This window comes from Ricinus communis, chromosome 2, assembly GCF_019578655.1.
Source record: "Ricinus communis isolate WT05 ecotype wild-type chromosome 2, ASM1957865v1, whole genome shotgun sequence".
Taxonomy (NCBI): Eukaryota; Viridiplantae; Streptophyta; class Magnoliopsida; order Malpighiales; family Euphorbiaceae; genus Ricinus; species Ricinus communis.
Window position 1 is genome coordinate 23,250,591 of NC_063257.1, and position 19,454 is coordinate 23,270,044.

Consider the following 19,454-nt stretch of genomic DNA (forward strand, 5'->3'; position numbering starts at 1 on the left):
CAGTTTAGAAATAGGTTTGAGGAGTACTTCATCCCTTTTAACGTGAGGTAGGAGTATAGAAAGAGATTTGAAAGACTGATTAAGGGAGATCTGTCAGTGGCAGAATACACCAGACAGTTTGTACAACTGAGTAGGTATGTGCCCCATGCTGTAGGGACCGAGGAGCAGAATAACAACAAGTATATATCATGACTTGGTCCAAAGTTTGTCTCCTTGGTTCAATCTAGGAGGAGCAGCTTATTAGAAGTGACTAACATGGCCAGATAGATGGAAATAACCTTGGGAGGATTTGGTCAAGGGACTGACGATGGTAGGACAAAGAGACTAGGATTAAGGATCAGTCCAGTGTGCAGCCAGTTGTGCCATACTACTTCAATGGAGGCTACTCCAGAGGTTCTGACCAACAGGCCAGGCGGAGAGGCTACCATACCCATATGAAGGGTAGACACAACCGGAAGGGTAGCAGAGGATTCAGACTAGGATAGGGCATCAGTGGTAGTGGGTAGAGTGCAGGCTACAGCAGCTCTAGTTCTGGAGCCAGCACCTGTCAGATGTGTGGCAGGTCACATCAAGGACCGTGCCTAGCTTCCAGCAGAGCCTATTTCAGGTGTGGCACGATGGATTATATGGCTCGAGCATGCCCTCACTACTTCAACCAGCCAGTTTTTCCTTAGGGCTCGTATACTAGTACGACCCGATTAGCTTTTCCTTCAGCTCCGGGATATTTTCAAGCTGGTTCTCATTCGGTAGTATGGCAAATTGGATAAACTAGCACCTGACACAATGTCAATACAATATTGAATATCTCGTATATGAGGTAAACCAGCCAGCTAATCTCATGCACCATATCATAAAGTTCTTCCAGCAATTATTACACCTTCATTGAATTTTACTTCTAGTGATTCACTTACACTCTCCCTTTTTACAATTAATAAATGAACCTTGCACTCATTCGACCTATGCCCAGGCTCCAAACATTTAAACATTTAAATGGAGTAGGTTTAACATAAGGATTGTTAGATTTTTTAGCATTAGCATTATCTCTCAACTTAGTGGTGTTAATGTTATATGCTCCTTGCACCATCTTCCCTTTATCAGCACTTATTGTTTCCAATTCTCGTCCTTTTTTGCAATGTTAACTCAAGCTTCATTGCCAAGTGCCTCCTTATATACTAAAAACCATTTGTACTCCTATCTGTTCCCGAATTGCTAGTTTCAATCCATCTAAATATCAAGCTGCCTGTTAATTTTCAATTTCTGATAATTGATTCCTCTCTGCCAACCTCAAGAATTCTTTTATGTACACAGTCACACTCCTACCATCTTGTGCACATTTCTAATAGGATTTAAACATATATTACTCATAATCAGGAGGTAAAAGTCTACCTCATAGCAATTGTTTCATTCGTCTTTATGTAGCAATAGGATTCCTCCCTTCTATTCGCCTTGTCCCCTTTAATCTATCCCACCACACCAATTCACCTCTTTTCAATCTATAGGCAACCAACTTCACTTGCCTCTCCGTAAGAATTTTCATATATTCAAAGAACCTATCCACTTCAGTTATCCAATCTAGGAAACCTTCAATGTCTAAGTCACCACTAAAAGTAGGAATATCTACCTTTAGTTGAAACACATAATCTCGTTGGTAATTTTAAAAATTTCTTCTAGGACCCTTCTCCTCTTGCTCGCCTACTACAAGACCCAAGCCTACTTTATCATGACTCTTATCATCTTATATAGGTCATCTAGGATTAACAGGACCTCAAACATTTGTTGCTCTTTTAGGGTTAACTCCACCGACTTGATTATTGCCGCCATTCAAATTTTTGTTAATGTCAACTCGCGACAAAGTGAATTGATTAATGAGTTCTTCCAATTGTTGTTGATAACTATGAGTTGTTTTCCAATTACTCTCTAAACTGCCAGCAAGTCTTGATCTTCATCACGAGCTTGGTTGCTACTGTTAGCACTAATATCGAACATCTTGGATTGAGCGAACTCCTGCTCTGATACCACCTAATGCGATGTATAGTGTAAATTTAATGTGTACTCAACACTAGATTAAAGACATAAAAAAACAAACTTCTAAATCCAAGAAACCTAAGAATTAATTTGATTAAAATAATAATAAAAAGTTCTAATAGAATTATAAAACACTACAAAATACCATATTCTGAGCTTTAATCAGTGGTCTTTTAGACCCTAACCAATGGTTTGAAGGACCGATTAAATTGATGTTATGCTCCTCATATAGTCCCTAACCGGTTCTTCAACCATCGATTTATTCTTGGGTGGCCTATCAGCCGTTAAAGCAACAGTTAGGCACTGTCCCCCATCAATTGTACTATGCTTTTCTTAAGAAGAAGAAAATTGTGATTTTTTTGGATAATTATATAGGCGGTCACTAAATTTTATATTTCGTAATAAAAAGGTATTAAATCTTTGATAATAACAGTAATGATTATTTTCAGCTAGTATACATGTAAATTATATGAACGATCATTAAATCTTGCCTTGGTAATAAAAAGGTATCAAATTCTTGATGTTTATAATTAAATATCTACTAGATTTTAGTTTTAAAATACCATTTATTCTCAAATAAATTAGATATATAAGCATTATTGTAAACCCTAAACTTAATTTACTCGTTTTCTTCTATCTTTCTCTTTTTTTCTTTTTCTCTTCTTTTTTTCATTCTCACGTAAAGTCAAAGCTTCTTTCTCTATAAAAATTATACAATTAAACAAATACAAGAAGAAAGAGTAAATTAGTTTTAGGGTTTATAATACTTATCTACTCAATTGTTGCCTAATCTAATAAAATAAACTATTTCTTACATATATCAATGATGATATGGAGTTAGAAAAGGAATAATTTTTTGAATATTTATTTTCAAATGTCGTTATCATCTAAATATGCCAGAAAATTAACAGTACTATTTAATTATAAAATATAAGTTTGGTATATTTTTATTACAAAGTGTAAAGTTTTGTGACCATCTGTGTAATTTATCCTTTAAATATGCTAAAAAATTGATCGGTGTTATTAAAATTAAAGTTAAGTAACCATTTAGTTATAAATAAAACATTTGGTACATTTTTATTATGAAATGTAAAATTTAATGACCATCCATATAACTTAATCTTTCTTTGTATTAGACATATCATTAATATTTATGAATAATTTCATATTTATTATTCTTTTATTTAAATTTAGAAACAAACATGAATATAGAAAAATGTCTATTTTTTTATTCTCTTATAGTGAAAGGATTTGAAAAGAGGTTATTAATTTGATGGACTAGCATACTGTCAAAACTTCTTTTGAGGAATGAGCCTACAAAATCACAAACAAAAGTTTTAAACAATTATATATAAGCATTTCATTTATTTGATGTATAATTCGTTTGATTTGAAGGAACCAACATGTCATTAATGAATAAGTACAAAAACGGTGTCTAATTTGTTAAATTTGACAATCAAGTGCTTCAACTTTTCAAAATTCATAACTTAACATGTGAAATTAGAAATTAATAATATCTAAATATATGAAACTGCTCATCTATATAAAAAAAACTAAATAATTATAAAAATGGTATATGAACTTATTAAAATTCAACAATTAAGGGTTTAAACTCTTAAAAGTTACAATTTAGTACATGAATTTAATAAATATCTTACAATTGAGTGTGCATAGCAAGTCAATATCAATTACAGGTTAAAACACATATTAAAAATTTAGTAGATTAAAAAGAATAATATGACAAGAAAATATTTAAAAATATTTACTTTTAATAGAGTGATAAACCACTCTTACTACCACCATCATTACATTATTTTCACTATATTTTCATCAATTTTTCTAAAAAATTATTTTATCTAACTTTGAGCAACACCTTGTATTCTTCAGCCTATAACTAAAACATCTAAAATAAAATCAATTATTATTAAGAATGATAATCTTGACTTTACTGTTAATTATTAATACTTCTACTTGACTATAATCTTTACTATGAAAATATAATAGGATTTGATTTATCTATATTATATTTTTTATTTATATATAATAACTGGTTTCATACAGTCAAATTTTAATAATTCTTAATTTTACATACGAAATTGTAACCTATTGTTGACTTAATATATACTCAATCGCAAACATGTAGTAAATTCATTCATTACATAGTAAGTCTTAAAAATTATTAAATCTTAACAAATTCAAAAAATATTTTTATAATTATCCCTAAACTAAAATGTTATTGGAAAAAGATCTAAGCAAGGCTTTAATTGCATAAATTTGAAGAGAATCATCATATGTCTCGAAATTGAAAATTTGATAAATATTTAATAGAGACCTTCAAATCTATAAACTGAAAATTTATTATGGACATTCATGTCTTTAAACTGAAAATTTGATAGAGATTTTTATGTCTTAAACTAAAAATATGATGAACTCCATTAATGCAATATTTGATTGAAATCCATTAAAAAATTTATTTCATTTGTGAGAGAAAGTAAAATAGAAATAATAAAGTTGAAGGCGATATTTTACTACTTGATAGGTTCACGTTATGTATATATTTAAGAACTTCAATAGTATAGTTTATATATATAATATGTAGCAAATATATCCTTATTACCTCATTTTGGTTATATTGTCCAATTTCTGATATCATTAGCCAAAAAGAAACAATATAGAATTGAATACTAACAAATGACTTTTAATAGCACTGTTGTTGTCAAGACCCAGAATTTAAACACATAGACTACTAATTTCACAAGTATAACCGGAAATTACAAGGGCTAAAAAGAGAAACTAATTAGTTTTTTTTATTATTATGAAGCATTAATAGTTATTTATTTTATTTAGAATAATTAAGAATTGTTCGAAAATAACTCTTACAGGTTTTGTATTTAGAGGAAGATTTTGAAACACTTATTGTCAAATTTTAATAAGTTCAAACATTATTTTTATAATTATCTATAAATAAAATTTCTTTCCATTACAATTTTTTGAGCTTCCAAAAGGATAATTTATTTATCATTAATCGATTGGCACGCAAAGGCTAATTATGCAAAAATAGACAAAAACCTTACACAATTCCACTGGGGCCTGGCTAGGATAGCATAGACAGTGGTCTAACATCAAACCACGTGATAGTTTAGAGATGACCAATTCAAATGCAAAAGCATAATGTAATTTAGAGAGATGACCAAATGGAATCAAAGGCCTCTGCTGATAATTTTTTCAATGGCTTGGAGGGACTGGATGGCTGCCTGAATATAGAAGGTAAGAGGTCCAACGATGGGAGCAAGGGGATTGGCAGCGATTTCTTCCTTCACATCCTCATCCACTGAGGGCAGCGGCTTGCTGGGATCCTCGTCAAATGACTTGGCTTGCTCAAGGTATTTGTCCATACGGGGAGTGGCAAATAACCGCAGGCTTTCCACATCACCTCTTGATGCAAAACGCTGGCGATCATGGGACGTCTCGGAGGAGAGTGCAAAGGGACGCCCTTGTTTTTCATAGATTTCTTGTGATTTCATCAATTTCAGAAGTTGTTGCAGTTCCGATCTTAGCATCTCAACTAATGGGTTAGACTCATCAACGACATCCTCCAATGAGTTCTGTGCTTCAACCAGCTTGTCTCGAGCATCATCTAGTTTACTGTCATCAGCCATGACTCTTGCTTCTTTTATCATTCTTGCAGTCCGGAGACGGGTTTCCTCAGTTAACACCTCTGGCCTCTCTTCCTGATCTAGTGATGTCCCGGTGCGGCTTACAGTAATGGTCGCAGGAGGGGCTTCAAACAGCTTTCCCCCAGTGCTGTACATGCACAGAAAATTCATGCGAGATTGTACATGATTTAGTATAAAATGCTGTTTGGGTTTTGTTAATACCTGTATGAGTAAGTGATTTCGAGAACATCTGCACCCCGCTCCTTATCAACAGCAAGAAGAAGAAGGTCTACTATGACCTTGCGCACCTCTTTGCTGTAGAGATCGCCAAACATAATAGTTATAGAGCCAGCATCATCGTCCTTGGATTGTGGATAGCTTCCGGCAGATACCTGCTCTATTGTCGATTCATCTTCGATTCGTGTCACCGTCAGCTTCAGGTCTTGAACAACCACTGTGAGAAGCCCAGCCAAACACTGGGAAAAAGCTTTACTTAAGTTGTCCGTGTTTTGAACATCTGAGAATGTTCCTCCCACACTATTTTGTGCGATAGCCTTGAGTACCTATTAAAACATAAGCTAATTATTAGAAAGTCATACAATTTTGCTTAATATATATGTAATTTCTAAAAAAGAAAAAGGAATTTGTCCATTTTTTGGTCTAAAAGAGGTCTCATAATTAACAAATATTTTAACATACCCTCGGTTCGTGATTTATGCCAAAACCGAATGTATGTACGGGCACATTGCCGACTGGAACCTGGGCAGCATCACCACCGGCATTCTGCTCCCCATCGGACATAAGCATGATGCCAACCACACGGCCGCCGCTTAATCTACGGTCGTTGAGCACATTTAAGCCAGTTTTAAGGCCTGCAGTGATGTTAGTTGCACCTTCAGCCTTTAGACCGTTGATCAGATTTTCAAGCTCCCTTTGAGAAGTTTCAGATATCTGGCGCAACGGGCACAACCTTCTAGCATCTCCAGAGAATGTGACAATTGACAGACGATCAATGGAACTAAGTTTCTTGATCATAAATAGCATGGCAGTTTTGACTTTTGATATCTTCTCTCCTTCCATGCTTCCACTGACATCTAACACCGCCACGAGGTCCAATCCAGGTCTGTCATTGCTGGAATCACCACCAGTGAGCTCCAACATCACCTTGAGTTTGGTTTCTTCAAGTGGTACCGTGTTATTGTTTATGCTTATAAGCTGTACTCTTCCTGGTACAATCGGTGTTGGTCTTGACCCTGAAAATATGCAATTAATTAGCTAATTAAAAATGAATGAAATGGTAAAAATGTTAATTATTATCAGTAAGGGCGAAACAAAACATAATTGAAACCTGAGTCTGTAGGGGAAACAAGCATCTCATCATCGTTGAAGGTCATTTTTGCCAACAAAACTTAGGAACACTATAACTATGAAGTTTCTCAGTTTTTAATTCCTCACAGGCTTCCATAAAAGAACACCTCCAATATATAAGGTGGCCAGATTGTGTTTGTTCCCTGAAGTCAATGTTGAAGTCATCAATATGATCAGCTCATACTTGTTACAGATTTTCCTTATCCAACCACCTCGGTTTTGTTTTCTTCTTCTTATTACATCATTGTCCTTCCGTTGAAAGTAGCATTAAGTGTGAGATAGTGGTAGATATTATGTATTATTTTTGGCCTTTTTCTCCATTAATTCATTTGCTTGTATCCCTCTATGATTATTAGGACATTAGGACATTAGGACATTTTCTAATTTCCTTATTTTATTTCATAATATATATATATATATATATATATATATATATATATCAAATAGATATCTCTTGATATTGAATAAATACTGTTCATTTTTTTTTAATTCTTTCTAAATATACACTACGTTTTCTTTATTTTTTATATTAATAAAAATAAATTTAAAATAATTAAATATCTTTGAATATTTAGCATTCGGCTAAATATTTTATAATTATAATAAATTACTAGAACCCATATTTACTTTAGCTTTAATCACAATTAAAAATAATATTTTTATATAATATTTTAATAAATATATTATTAAATGCTATATTACTTATAAAATTATACTTTAAAAATAGTTTAAGTTAAATATAAATAAAATTAAAAATATAAAAATATAATATATATTTAAAAAGTGTTAAATATGTAGTATTTTTTTATACAAAAATATGTATTTTTAAATATTTTTAATTTTACCTTATTTACTTTTTAGTTAAAATTATGGGAGCCCAATTTGTTATATCATCTTTTTCTTTTTAATTTGTTTTAGAAAATAGGTGAAGCTGATGGTGGACACATTGTGGCTTCTATGGTAGTAGTTACAATCGATTTCTTAAAAGCGAATTTTTTTTCTTTTTCTCTTATCAATTTGTATTTATTGTTAATGAAATTGTTACTATTAGGGTGGTGGCGTTATTGTTATTGTTGCTCCTCAGTGATGAGGACGGTAGCAATATTAATCAGACGATAGAGTTGAATGTAGAAATTGTAAATTAATTTTTATAATATCTAAATTTTATTATATAAATAATTATAAATATTTCTTTATTTTTTAATAGTTAATATTATTTATTTTTAATTGCATTTATACACTTTTGACGAAAGATATAATAGAAGAAAGTTAAAATAAGCTATATTTATTAAGTTTTGGATTACAACAGTTATAAAATGTCAAACTGAGTGATTTAAAGTTCAATGACAAATAGAAGTACTGAAATGGCGTATTCACTCGTGGAGATCGAAGACTTCGCTGAACATGACAATGGGTGTGTTTCACGTTGAGGTTTGAAAAGCAATCTCAATTTTTATTTTATTTTATTTTTCAATGTTAAAATTACTTTGGTGAAAAGTAGATAATGGTAGAATGTCTTTTAAGATTTAATATTATATTTTAAAATAATAGATTTAGAATTTTCTAGATTTAATAATATTAATATTTTTTATTTATTATAAACTGTGTTCTAAATTGTTTTTAAGAAATATCAATTTATCTTTTTCTACAAAAGTAATTAACACTGAAAAAGTAAACTAAAATTAAAAATGCACTTTTTCAATCTCTATATGAAACAATAATTCATACTTTTCTTGAAAAATATATTTGAAAAGATTTGTTTATAAAAATTAAAATAAATTAAATTGTTAAATTTAAAAATTCTAAATCTACTTTTAACACTAAAGAGTAATTACAATACACATAATATTTATCTTTCTATGAAAAAATAAAAAGATAATTAATATTTGCCTTTTGTATTTTTTTATATTCTACTAGTTATCTTTTACCATTTAAAAATTATATTTTTTTATTTTTTTATTTTATAATTTTATACTAATAACCCTTTCTGTCAGAATTTTTGTTAAACAATTGTTAACTATGTTTAGTTCCATACTATTTGCCCCTGATTTTTAATGTAATCTACAAATGTCTCCTTATAATTTATTTATTATACTAGAATCCCTTTGTCAAATTTCTAAGCAAAAATCAATTTTAATGTGTGGGTGGCGGGTTTGGGCGCGTACCCAAGTGTCTTTAGCAACAATAACACTGTGAGATTTTTCAATCTAATCAGGGACACGCTAACCAATCACTAAGACTGGCATGGAGAAGAGAGTCACCACCTGAGAAATTATCAAGACACTTTTTCTATTTGTGGCACAACTGAATTCCTTAAGGAAGTATCGCCACATCCAGAGATGAAATCATAAACCAACTTCCATAATCGTTTATTCCTACCTTTAATTTTATTAATTAATAATTTATTCTTTATAAATGTAGCATATTATCTCTTCACATAAGCAGTACAATATGGCAAAGGTCCGCCTAGTTTTAGCCCAATTTTATTATCTAAGTTTAAACTTACCATCCTTTAACCTAATTGGACTACTTTTTGCATGCAAGGAGCATATTTTAGCACCTAGTCTAGATGGGACAAGTTTTATTAAACATGACAAAGTCCACTTAAATCTAGTCTAATTTATTAACTTGGTCTAATTTACCATCTTTTTAACCTAGCGGAATATTGATTACATGCAAAAGCTAAATTTTAAACCTATAGTCTATGTGAGTTCATTTTAATTAGTAATCACATCAACAATCACATATTTTTCACTAATTATCATACAGTACAAGAAAAGTAGAAAAGAAAGCAAGAAAAAGCAAAAGGAATAAACGTTACAACCATCCTACAACTACTGCCAAAAAATAAGCAAAACGGACTAAAAATATAAAGAAGAGACAAAATCGAGTGATTCAGGGGTGAATAGTAGAGCCGATCAACTCTGTAAGGCTCCGGGTAGCTCTGCAGTCCAAATCTCGAAGTTTTGTCTGATTTTAATGTTTTATTGAGCTCTAGAAACATAAAATATGCATAAATAACACAAAAATTATTAGCAAAATGTTAAAATCAAATAAAATAAAGCAAAAATGAAACATAAGAAAACCCTAGCATGTGAGATCTCACAGTAACATAGGCAAACATGCAATAATTAAAGCCAAGCAGAAACAATGATGAAATTCAATCGATTATTATACCAATTAATTAATCATCATATAAGAAAGAAATACAAAGAAATCGACCCCCTAAACATATTGATTATTAATTCCAAACTGTGAAACTAGGCAGATATGACATATAGTGAATCAAATAAGGAAACTCATCCAAGACATATGAGAGTGACAGATTCATTGAGACAGATAACCAAAATTAAAAATACTAATTCATGAAACATCATACTTAACCATGGTAAAACCTACTGATTGATCAATTATCTTAAGCATGCATAAATTCATCATTGTAAAAACCTAATTATTGATTAATTACCTAAACACGTGAATACTAGCAGATCTAAAGCCTAAATTAATATATCAAATCTAAAGATATGAACAAATATTAAAAGGATCAAATCAAAGAAAAAGGGAGTAACAGATAATAAGCAAAGCAAAGTTAAGATGAGATGATTGATGATAGAGGAACCCTTTTGTGCAGGCTTATAAATCTCAGGAGGAGTGGTCAATTCAAAGACTAGATATGGATTTGCGATATTTGAGTGTTTTGAAAAACTCAGTATGTTCAATTTCTTTTGCCTATAGACTTACCAAAAATTGCTAGCCTCCTTAGGAAACCCTATGAGCTAGGATAAAGGCCAGGTTAATTATCAATAATTAAAATAATTAAAGATAATTATTAGCTTATCAAATTTGATTCTCAAGCAATAAATACATGGTTTCTCCTTAAATATTAAGATAATGTCCAATAATTCTCATCTAATTATCGATACAATTAAAAATATTAAAAGCTTAGATAATATCAATAAAATTAAGAAATTTTCTTTCAAAAATCAAACCTGATAAATACGGGTGTTTAAAATCCCAAACAAATCTAAAAAATTACCCATAAAAATATGTTTTACAGCTAACCGGCTCTGTAGAGCTGATTGGCTATACAGGCTCGCAAGAGTTGAAATTATTTTGTTTTAATCTCTAACTTTAATCGTTCAACCAATTTTGACCCAATTTGACTTTTTAATCAATTTTGACCCTCAAGTTTTGGAAAATATAATTAAAAATAACCTTTTTCACTCGATCAAGCGCAACCCTAACCAAGACTTTAACCTTCTAGACCTTCGTGAGACTCGGGAGGAACCACAATTTTCATCATCAGATTTTCCGTAATTTCCTTAATATCTAAATTTAAAAATTCGGTGCTCACAGTTTGTCATCGGTTTGACGAGATTTATGCAAATGAACTTTAAATAAATCGAGACAAAGCATAAATATTAAAGGGTATGTCAAAAGGATATGTCTTGTTGTGGAAACTCCCTTTCATAATGATTGTGATATTTTGAAGACTTCCATTTGGCTTCTAGTTTTTCTAAAACTAATCTAGTATGCTTTGAAGACTTTCCTTCAAAATAAATGCAAAATTTTCTATTTGGATTGTTGTTGATTTAGGGATTTCACTCGTTTCCTCAAAATTCTAGATAATGGGCTATTTCGCTGATGATTGTCTGGAGCTTTTTTTATTGCTTTCCGCTTTGGGGTCTTCGGCTTCGAGAAGTAAATTGGTTTTCCACTTCAGGATCTTTTGCTTCGAGAAGTAAATTGGTTTTCCAGTTTGAGATCTTTTGCTTCGAAATTTAAATTGATTGTATTCCGCTCTGGATATATGCAGATTCTCGATAAACTTGTGAGCTTCCACTTCGGGAAGTAAATAAAGTCTCCACTTTGGAGTTTTCTATTTTAGGAAGTAATTTGATGATATTCTACTTCGGGGTGTAAAGTGATAATCTTTCACTTCGAGAAGTAAACTGATAAATCTCCGCTTCAAGAAGTAAGTTGGCAATACTCTACTTTAGGAAGTAAACTTATATGTAGATCGAGCATTTTCTGTCTTTTGAACTTCTTTTCATTTTCCTGTTACAAGTTAGTGATATATATATAAGTATATAGAGACCACATCAAGCAAAGATATGTGAAATGCATGCTATGTATGGTATGTAATGCATTCGTAAAATTCATTTTTTAGTTTGGACAAAGGCACTCTAATGCTTAATAGTAGAAGATTGATGCTTTGACAAGTCAGTCGTCTACTCTTCGGTTATAAGGCATGGAGTTCTAATGGTTCAGAGAAAGAGAATGAGATGATAATACCGTAATTGATGCATATCAGAAATCTAAAAGTAATAGTGACGATAGGAAGCATAGATCTAGAGATAACCCGAGCATGCAAGGATTGAGTAATTTTACTTTGGGTTGTACTGAAGCTTGTGCAATAATAGTTATGCCTTCCCTCAATCTCATGTAGATAGCACCAAATCTTTTCATTTCTTATGCATTGCTTTTGCTTAAATCACCTTTTTAGGTTTCCAACTTAGTATGCTTTTTCTTTTCTTAATTTCTTACCTAAGCCGCCATTTCGAGTTTTGAACTTAGCAAAATTTTCTATTTGGTCTTTTCTCTTTTTTTCTTTGTTTTCGCTTAATATTTTCCTAAGCCGCTTTTTTAGGTTTACAACTTAGTAGGCTTTTTTTTTCTTCTTTTCCTTCCTTTTTCATTTTTGAGATTTGGTTGCATGAGAAGGGTGAATTGAAATACTTGTAATCCTTTTTTCAAGCTTATAGATGATTCTATTGATTCTCAAGACTTTCCTTGAGACAAGATTTCTTGTATTAAAATTGGAAGGCTCTGGTCTGCATAACTCATTGAGTGTGATATCAACTGATGGAGACTTGAGTGCTAAAATGGTGTGCAAACTTATTAAAATTCTAGGAAATAATCTTATTTCTATTAGATCTTATAGATTCTGCTTTTTGTTTTATTTTTCTTCCTTCTAGCAATGCACAAGCAATGAAAACTTATGTGCACCTTTAATAAAATCTCTAATCGAACTTCATTCATTTAATAAGGGTACAAATGGGTATATTTTTTATTTTATATAATAGTACTCTTGTTATCAACTAGTCTTTTTTAATTTTCTAGTTGAATATTTCTTTTCTCATTTAACTTTTGCATGACTAGTTTATTAAGGTTATTTAATCAACAAAACACATTTTGTTTCTTTTATTTTTTTCTATTTTTTCTATTTTTCTCCATTTATCATTGTTTTTCTTTCCTTTTTCTTCAAATATATCATTTAAAATGATTCAGATTGACTTGTAAACTTATTGTTCATGAGATTTGAACTCCTTTCAACACCTTCAAACATAATCTTTTCTTTCTTTGATATGGAATTTTCCATCTCTGTCTAAATATTCCTTTAGAGTCAAATATAATGAGCCTTGCATGTTTCATCATTAGAGCACCAATCTTTAATCTCTTTTATCGGGTCCTTGCTCATGATTGTAATTAATGCAATGAGGGATTAACTTGGACTTCTTGCTTTTCTCCCAATATGTTGAATAATTAATTATACTTACCTTGAATTCAATCATGTGTATCAAATATTATCTCCTTTCTCCTTTTTCTCTCTTTTTTTTTCTCATTTTTTCTCATTCTCTCCATTTTCCCTTCTTCAAGAGTTATAATATGTGCACAAGAAATGTACTTAAGGTTATCATTTGTGTCTAGATTAAACAGATCAATTTAAATAGAATTAAAGTTAAATATGCTCATGGACTAATCATTGTAATATAAAATACCATTAACATAAATATAAATAAATGATGCGCGCTAGCCGCACACGACAAAGTGCATCGATTATATCAAGTAATAAAGTGATAAGTAAGAGGTGTAGGTGATCTTTTGGGACGTTGTGATAGTGATTTCGACCTGTGCCTAGCTCTAGGTGGTGATGGTGATGGTGATGGTGATGGTAAGGAAGTGACATCATATACATGAGTTTCCTTAAAACTCATGGCTATAGCAAAAGTAGAAAGAATATAAAACCAATGAGTGTGGAGAGGGTTCTGTTTATAGAGCAAATCTCGAAAGTTCTTATCCTCATTAAAGTAGAAAAAGTTATTAGACTATCATTAGGATTTCTAGTCAACTATGAAAATTAAACTATTAATCCTTAAAGAAAAAGAAAAAGAAAGATAACTAGAATACAACTATAAGCTTATTTCTGATTAACTAAAAGACTAATGGGCTCAAATTTAAGGGGGTCGACTTTCTTTGAATAGAGTTGGCCAATAAAATCCTAATTCTAGCACTTTCTAAGCTGTTCTACTTGCTCTATAATATCCTCTAGCTAGTCCACTATGACAATGACCAAGAATGCTTATGGTTTTTGGCCATGCCATACACCTCTTGATTATCCTATCACCATAAATTTTAAACAGAAAAGGATGTTTCCAAAAGTAATATTTCAAATCAGTAAAGAATTTCTTCTTTTGTTAATAAGTATAATCTTTTGGTAGTTCTCTTGCAACAAGATAATTCATATTATCAGCATACTATGGAATTGTAAAATCCGAATCACTTACCAAACTTACCATGGCATACAACTGCTCATCCAGAAAATGATCATTGATGTTTTTTTCATGTAGTTTTTCCAAATGAGGGTTTTCGAGGTGCAACAAATGGTCAGCTACTAGATTTTTCACTCCTCTCTTATCTTGTATTTCCAAGTTAAATTCCTACAAAAGCAAAACCCATCTTATCAATCTTGGCTTTGCATCAGTCTTAGAGAATAAATACCTCAATATCGAATAGTTAGTATACACAATCACTTGTGACAAGACCAGGTATGATTGAAACTTGTCGAAAGCAAAAGTAACTGCAAGCAATTTCTTTTCAATAGTAGTGTAGTTTGCTTGCGCTTCAATCATCATCTCACTTATATAATAGATGGGATGAAAGTGCTTTTCCTTTTTTTGACCAAGAATGGCTCCAACTGCAAAGTCACTCGCACTAAAAGGGTAGACTCCAATCTAGTTCTACCATAATTGAGGCATCAATAAGCTTGGCTTTTAGAGAGGATAAGACTACCATACACTCATCAAGCACAAAGTCGACATCCTTGTCCAAAAGTCTAGTAAAGGGTCTAGCTATTTTAAAGAAATCTTAATAAATCTACAGTAAAACCTTGCATGTCTAAGAAAACTCCTAATAGCTTTAATAAATGAAGGAGGTGGCAATTTCTCAATATTTTTAATCTTTTCTCTATCCACCTCAATTCCTTTACCCAAAATCTTATGGCCTAAGATAATGCCCTCTTGTACTATAAAATGGCACTTCTTCTAATTTAAAAATCGATTGGTCTCGTCACATCTAATCAATAACCTCTTCAAATGCTCCAAACATTACTCAAATGAGTCCCCATGAATAGAAAAATCATCCATGAAAACCTTCATAATATCCTTTATCAAATTATCAAAGATAACCATCATGCACCTCTGAATAGTGGCTGGTGCATTACACAAACCAAATGACATTCTTCTATAGGCAAAGGTCTCATAGGGGCATGTGAAGGTGGTGTTTTCTTGATCCTCAAGGGCTATTAGAATCTGAAAATACCCTAACATACCATCTAAGAAGCAATAATACATATGCCCTGACAATCTTTCTAACATCTGATCAATAAAGGGCAATGAGAAATGATCCTTTCTAGTGGCATCATTTAATTTTCTATAGTCAATGCTCACTCTCCATCCTGTTACTATCCTTGTTGGGATAAGCTCATTATTTTCATTTATCACAACCATCATTCCTCCTTTCTTAGGCATTACTTATACTAGGGTTACCTAAGAATTATCTGAATGGGATAAATTATCCTTGCATCAAGAAGCTTGATCACTTCCTTCTTAACTACTTCTTTCATGTTAGGATTTAGATGCCTTTGAGACTACATCACAATCTTGAACTCTTCTTCCATAAGGATATTGTGTGTGTAAAAGGAAGGGCTAATTCCTTTGATATATGCAATGTTTCATGCTATTGCCATTTTTTGCCTCCTCAACACCTCCAATAGCCTAACTTTTTGGTTCTCTAGTAACTCAAAACTAATTATTACTGGTAGCTTGGATCCTTCCATTAGAACATATATTCCAAATAAGCTGCGAGCTACTTAAACTCTAAAGTAGGCGGGTTCTTAATGGATGATTTCATCCTCTCTTCTTTTTACATCTCAATAGACTCAAATGCCCTTTTTCTATTGGTTTTGCTGCATTAACATAGGCTAATTTCTCTAAAGCTTCTTCCATCTCATATTTTTCCTATTCCTGTATAAGACACAACTCAAAAGGATCTTTAGCAACAATAAATGAAATTAAATTCACAGTTTCATGCTCAATCTTATCATTACTAAAATTCATGTCATCAAGCACAAGTGGATGTTTCATAGCATTAGAAATCTGAAAGGTTACTTGTTCTTCTCCTACCTTAAGAGTAAGCTTACCATCATGAACATCAATGATGGCCCTAGCTGTAGCAAGAAAGAGTCTTCCTAAAATATGAAAAACATCGAGAGTTTCATCCATATTCATAGTCATAAAATCCATAGAAAAAAAAATATTGAACCTTAACTAGCAGATCCTCAATGATACCCCTAAATCAGCCAATGCACTACTAACATTTAGATCACCAATAAAACAAGAAATAGTGAAACTTCCTCGGTCTTTCAATTTCTTGGGTAATCACCTCTAAATGATTGTTGAGCCCTTTTACAAGAGTTGCACTATTGACACTTCCTCTAGTTTCCTCTTACTAAAGAGGAGTTCCTTTAAGAACTTAGCATACTTAGGTATCTACAATAAAGCTTCGACAAAAGGTATGTTAATATGCACTCATTTAAAAAGTTCAAGAAACTTACCAAATTGTGTATCCAATTTGTCTTTCTAAAGACAGGCTGGATAAGGCACTCTAGGTTGATACTCCTTCACAATAGGGGTAGGATTTAATGATCCTTCCACTTTAGCCCCTTCACCCCCCTACTCATCAACTACTTTCTCAACTGTATTCAAATTCTCATCTACTTCATTCACTTCGGTTCCTAATTCCTTACCACTCCTCAATGTAATAACATTGAGCTGCTCCTTAGGATTTACCTCTGTTTAACTTGGCAAGCTTCCTTGGATCCTTTCATTTAAAAGGTTTACAATCTGCCCGACTTGATTCTCTAGGTTTTGAATCAAAGTTTGTTGGTTCCTAGGAGTGGTTTCTGTAGATTAAAACTTAGTTATAGAAGCTTAAAAGAACTTCTTTTTCATCTCCTCTAAATTACTCCTTCTAGAAAGAGCCTGCTGCTAAAATCCTAGTGAATGAGGTCTTTGTTGACTCTGATTTTCCTAAGAGAAATTCGAATGATTTCTCCTCCTCGAATTATAAGTATTGCTGTAGGGATTGTTCTGTTGCCTCGGAGTATTACACATATAATCAACTTGCTCTGACTTATAAAGAGTATTGCCATTTTAGCAATCTTAACTTTGATGACCAACCCCAGACCAATCACAAGTCATAACTTATGCTTGTCTTCCAGATGAAAACATAGTCAAAGCATCCATCTTCTTGCTCATAGCCTCTAACTTTGCATTTACAGCTACCATAAGGTCTACTACATGGATTCCACTTTCTTTAACTCGAACTTGCTCTGTCAGATTTTGCCATTAATAATCTATGACTGCCATATCTTAAATAAGATCCATAGCTTGCTTTGGGTCTTATTATTTAGTGATCCACTTGTTGCTGCATTAATAGATTGTTTACTTATGTAATTCAGTCCATTAAAGAATGTCTTAATTTGCAGTCATAAGAGTAAACCATGATGTGTACAGCTCCTCAGCAAATCCTTGAAGCGTTCCCAATAATAATAAAAAGTTTCATTCTTCTGCTGAAGAAATCTAGCTATATCATTCCTCAACTTGCCTATTTTAGAAGGTGGAAAGTATCTCTCCAAGACTATCTCGGCTAGATGCTTCCATATCATAAATGTCCCAACTGCAAACGAGTTCAACCACTTCTTCGGCTTGTCCCTCAATGAACATGGGACAACCTCGATCTAATAGCAATATCTGATACCCCATTAATCTTAAAGGTATCATAAATCTCAAGAAAATCATCTAAATGAGTTTGGATCCTCATTTGGCAAACCATCAAACATGCAATTTGCAGAATTTGAATAATGTTGGGCTTGGCCTCAAAATTGTTTGCCACGACTTTTGATCTAACAATACTTGATGTAGCCCCATTTAGAGTTGGGCATGAATACTCTTGCATGGTTCTCTCTCTAGGTGGATCCGCCATTCTTAACTGGTCCTCTTCTTGGTTTGGTTCCTCCTTATTCTCCTAGTAATAATTTTGTAACTCCGCCACTATTTTGGCTAAGAACTCGTTCTCTTTCTTCTCTTCACTACTTCCACAAAGTTCTTTCTAACTCTTGTTCGTAGGTGAATAGTCTTGTCTAACTAGCTCGGGTCATGCATAGATCAAAGTACCAAAAGAAAATACAAACACAAGCACAATAAGAATAATCAAATAAAAATAAAAATACTAAATCATTAGCTTTTAAATTACTAATAATATCACAATAGAAGTTCCTTGGTAATAATGCCAAAAACTTGATGCGTGGTATTCGCACACGGCAAACTGCAAGTATCGTATCAAGTAATAAAATGATAAGTAAGAGTATCGTTCCATTGGGGACTAACTATGAATACTATTTTCAATGATATACTAATGTCTAGTAAACTAGATGTTGTTTGGATATAGTGAAATTTTAAAGTAAACAAGTGTTAAGAATAAGAATTAAAACAATTGGAATATTTATCAAAGACAAAACCTATTTAGGTAATGAATCCTCTAATAAGTTAAATACTTCATGAATTAAATAAAAACTAAATCAAACCTAAGATTTCAATTGACATTCTATAAAATTAGGTACAAACCTTTCTCAAGTGATTAAACCCCTAATTCCTAAGAGGCGGAAAATAAATCTCTTCTCAAACCCACTCACTTATATCATGCATTAAGATTAAAAAATTATTAAACCAAAGGATCTTTATAGATTTGTCTCTAGTATTTCAATCAATCCTTAATCCCTAAGATGTGATCAATTTATAAATAGTTATTTCTAATCAATTTATGAAAACAAATCTCAATCAATACATTGACTTATCAGTTGAAATTAATGATTAAGCAATCAAAGGAATAAACAACTCATACAAAAAATTTAATTGCATAAATTTGAATTAATCAATACAATACAAATTAGGGTTCATTAAAACCCAAATAGCAAGAAAATCAGTTCATATACATTGCAATAAAAAAAATAAAGAATAAGGAAAGAAGATCTCAAACTATTCATGGGTGAGAAATAAATGAAAA

At 31.8% G+C, this 19,454-nt stretch overlaps 1 protein-coding gene and 1 non-coding gene across 2 annotated transcripts; one reads left to right on the forward strand and one right to left on the reverse strand.

Annotated features, from left to right (window-relative positions):
• Positions 1 to 5,011: 5,011 nt before the first annotated feature.
• On the reverse strand, positions 5,012 to 7,189 carry LOC8274806 (uncharacterized protein sll0103). Its single transcript, XM_002524113.4, has 4 exons — positions 7,030 to 7,189; positions 6,381 to 6,934; positions 5,904 to 6,244; positions 5,012 to 5,829 (listed from the first exon to the last, which is right to left on the reverse strand). The coding sequence occupies exons 1-4, from the start codon at positions 7,073 to 7,075 to the stop codon at positions 5,226 to 5,228; spliced, it is 1,545 nt and encodes a 514-aa protein (XP_002524159.1). The 5' UTR covers positions 7,076 to 7,189; the 3' UTR covers positions 5,012 to 5,225.
• Positions 7,190 to 17,887: 10,698 nt separating this feature from the next.
• On the forward strand, positions 17,888 to 17,994 carry LOC112535605. The gene has a single exon (XR_003079698.1). It is a non-coding gene; the product is annotated as a small nucleolar RNA R71 (small nucleolar RNA).
• The last annotated feature ends 1,460 nt before the right edge of the window (positions 17,995 to 19,454 follow it).

Coding starts and splice junctions, on each gene's coding strand:
- LOC8274806 (XM_002524113.4), bottom strand. CDS start 7,075: ATGACCTTCAACGATGATGAGATGCTTGTTTCCCCTACAGACTCAG. Junction 6,935..7,029: donor TGTTTCCCCTACAGACTCAG/GTTTCAATTATG, acceptor GCATATTTTCAG/GGTCAAGACCAACACCGATT. Junction 6,245..6,380: donor GCATAAATCACGAACCGAGG/GTATGTTAAAAT, acceptor ATGTTTTAATAG/GTACTCAAGGCTATCGCACA.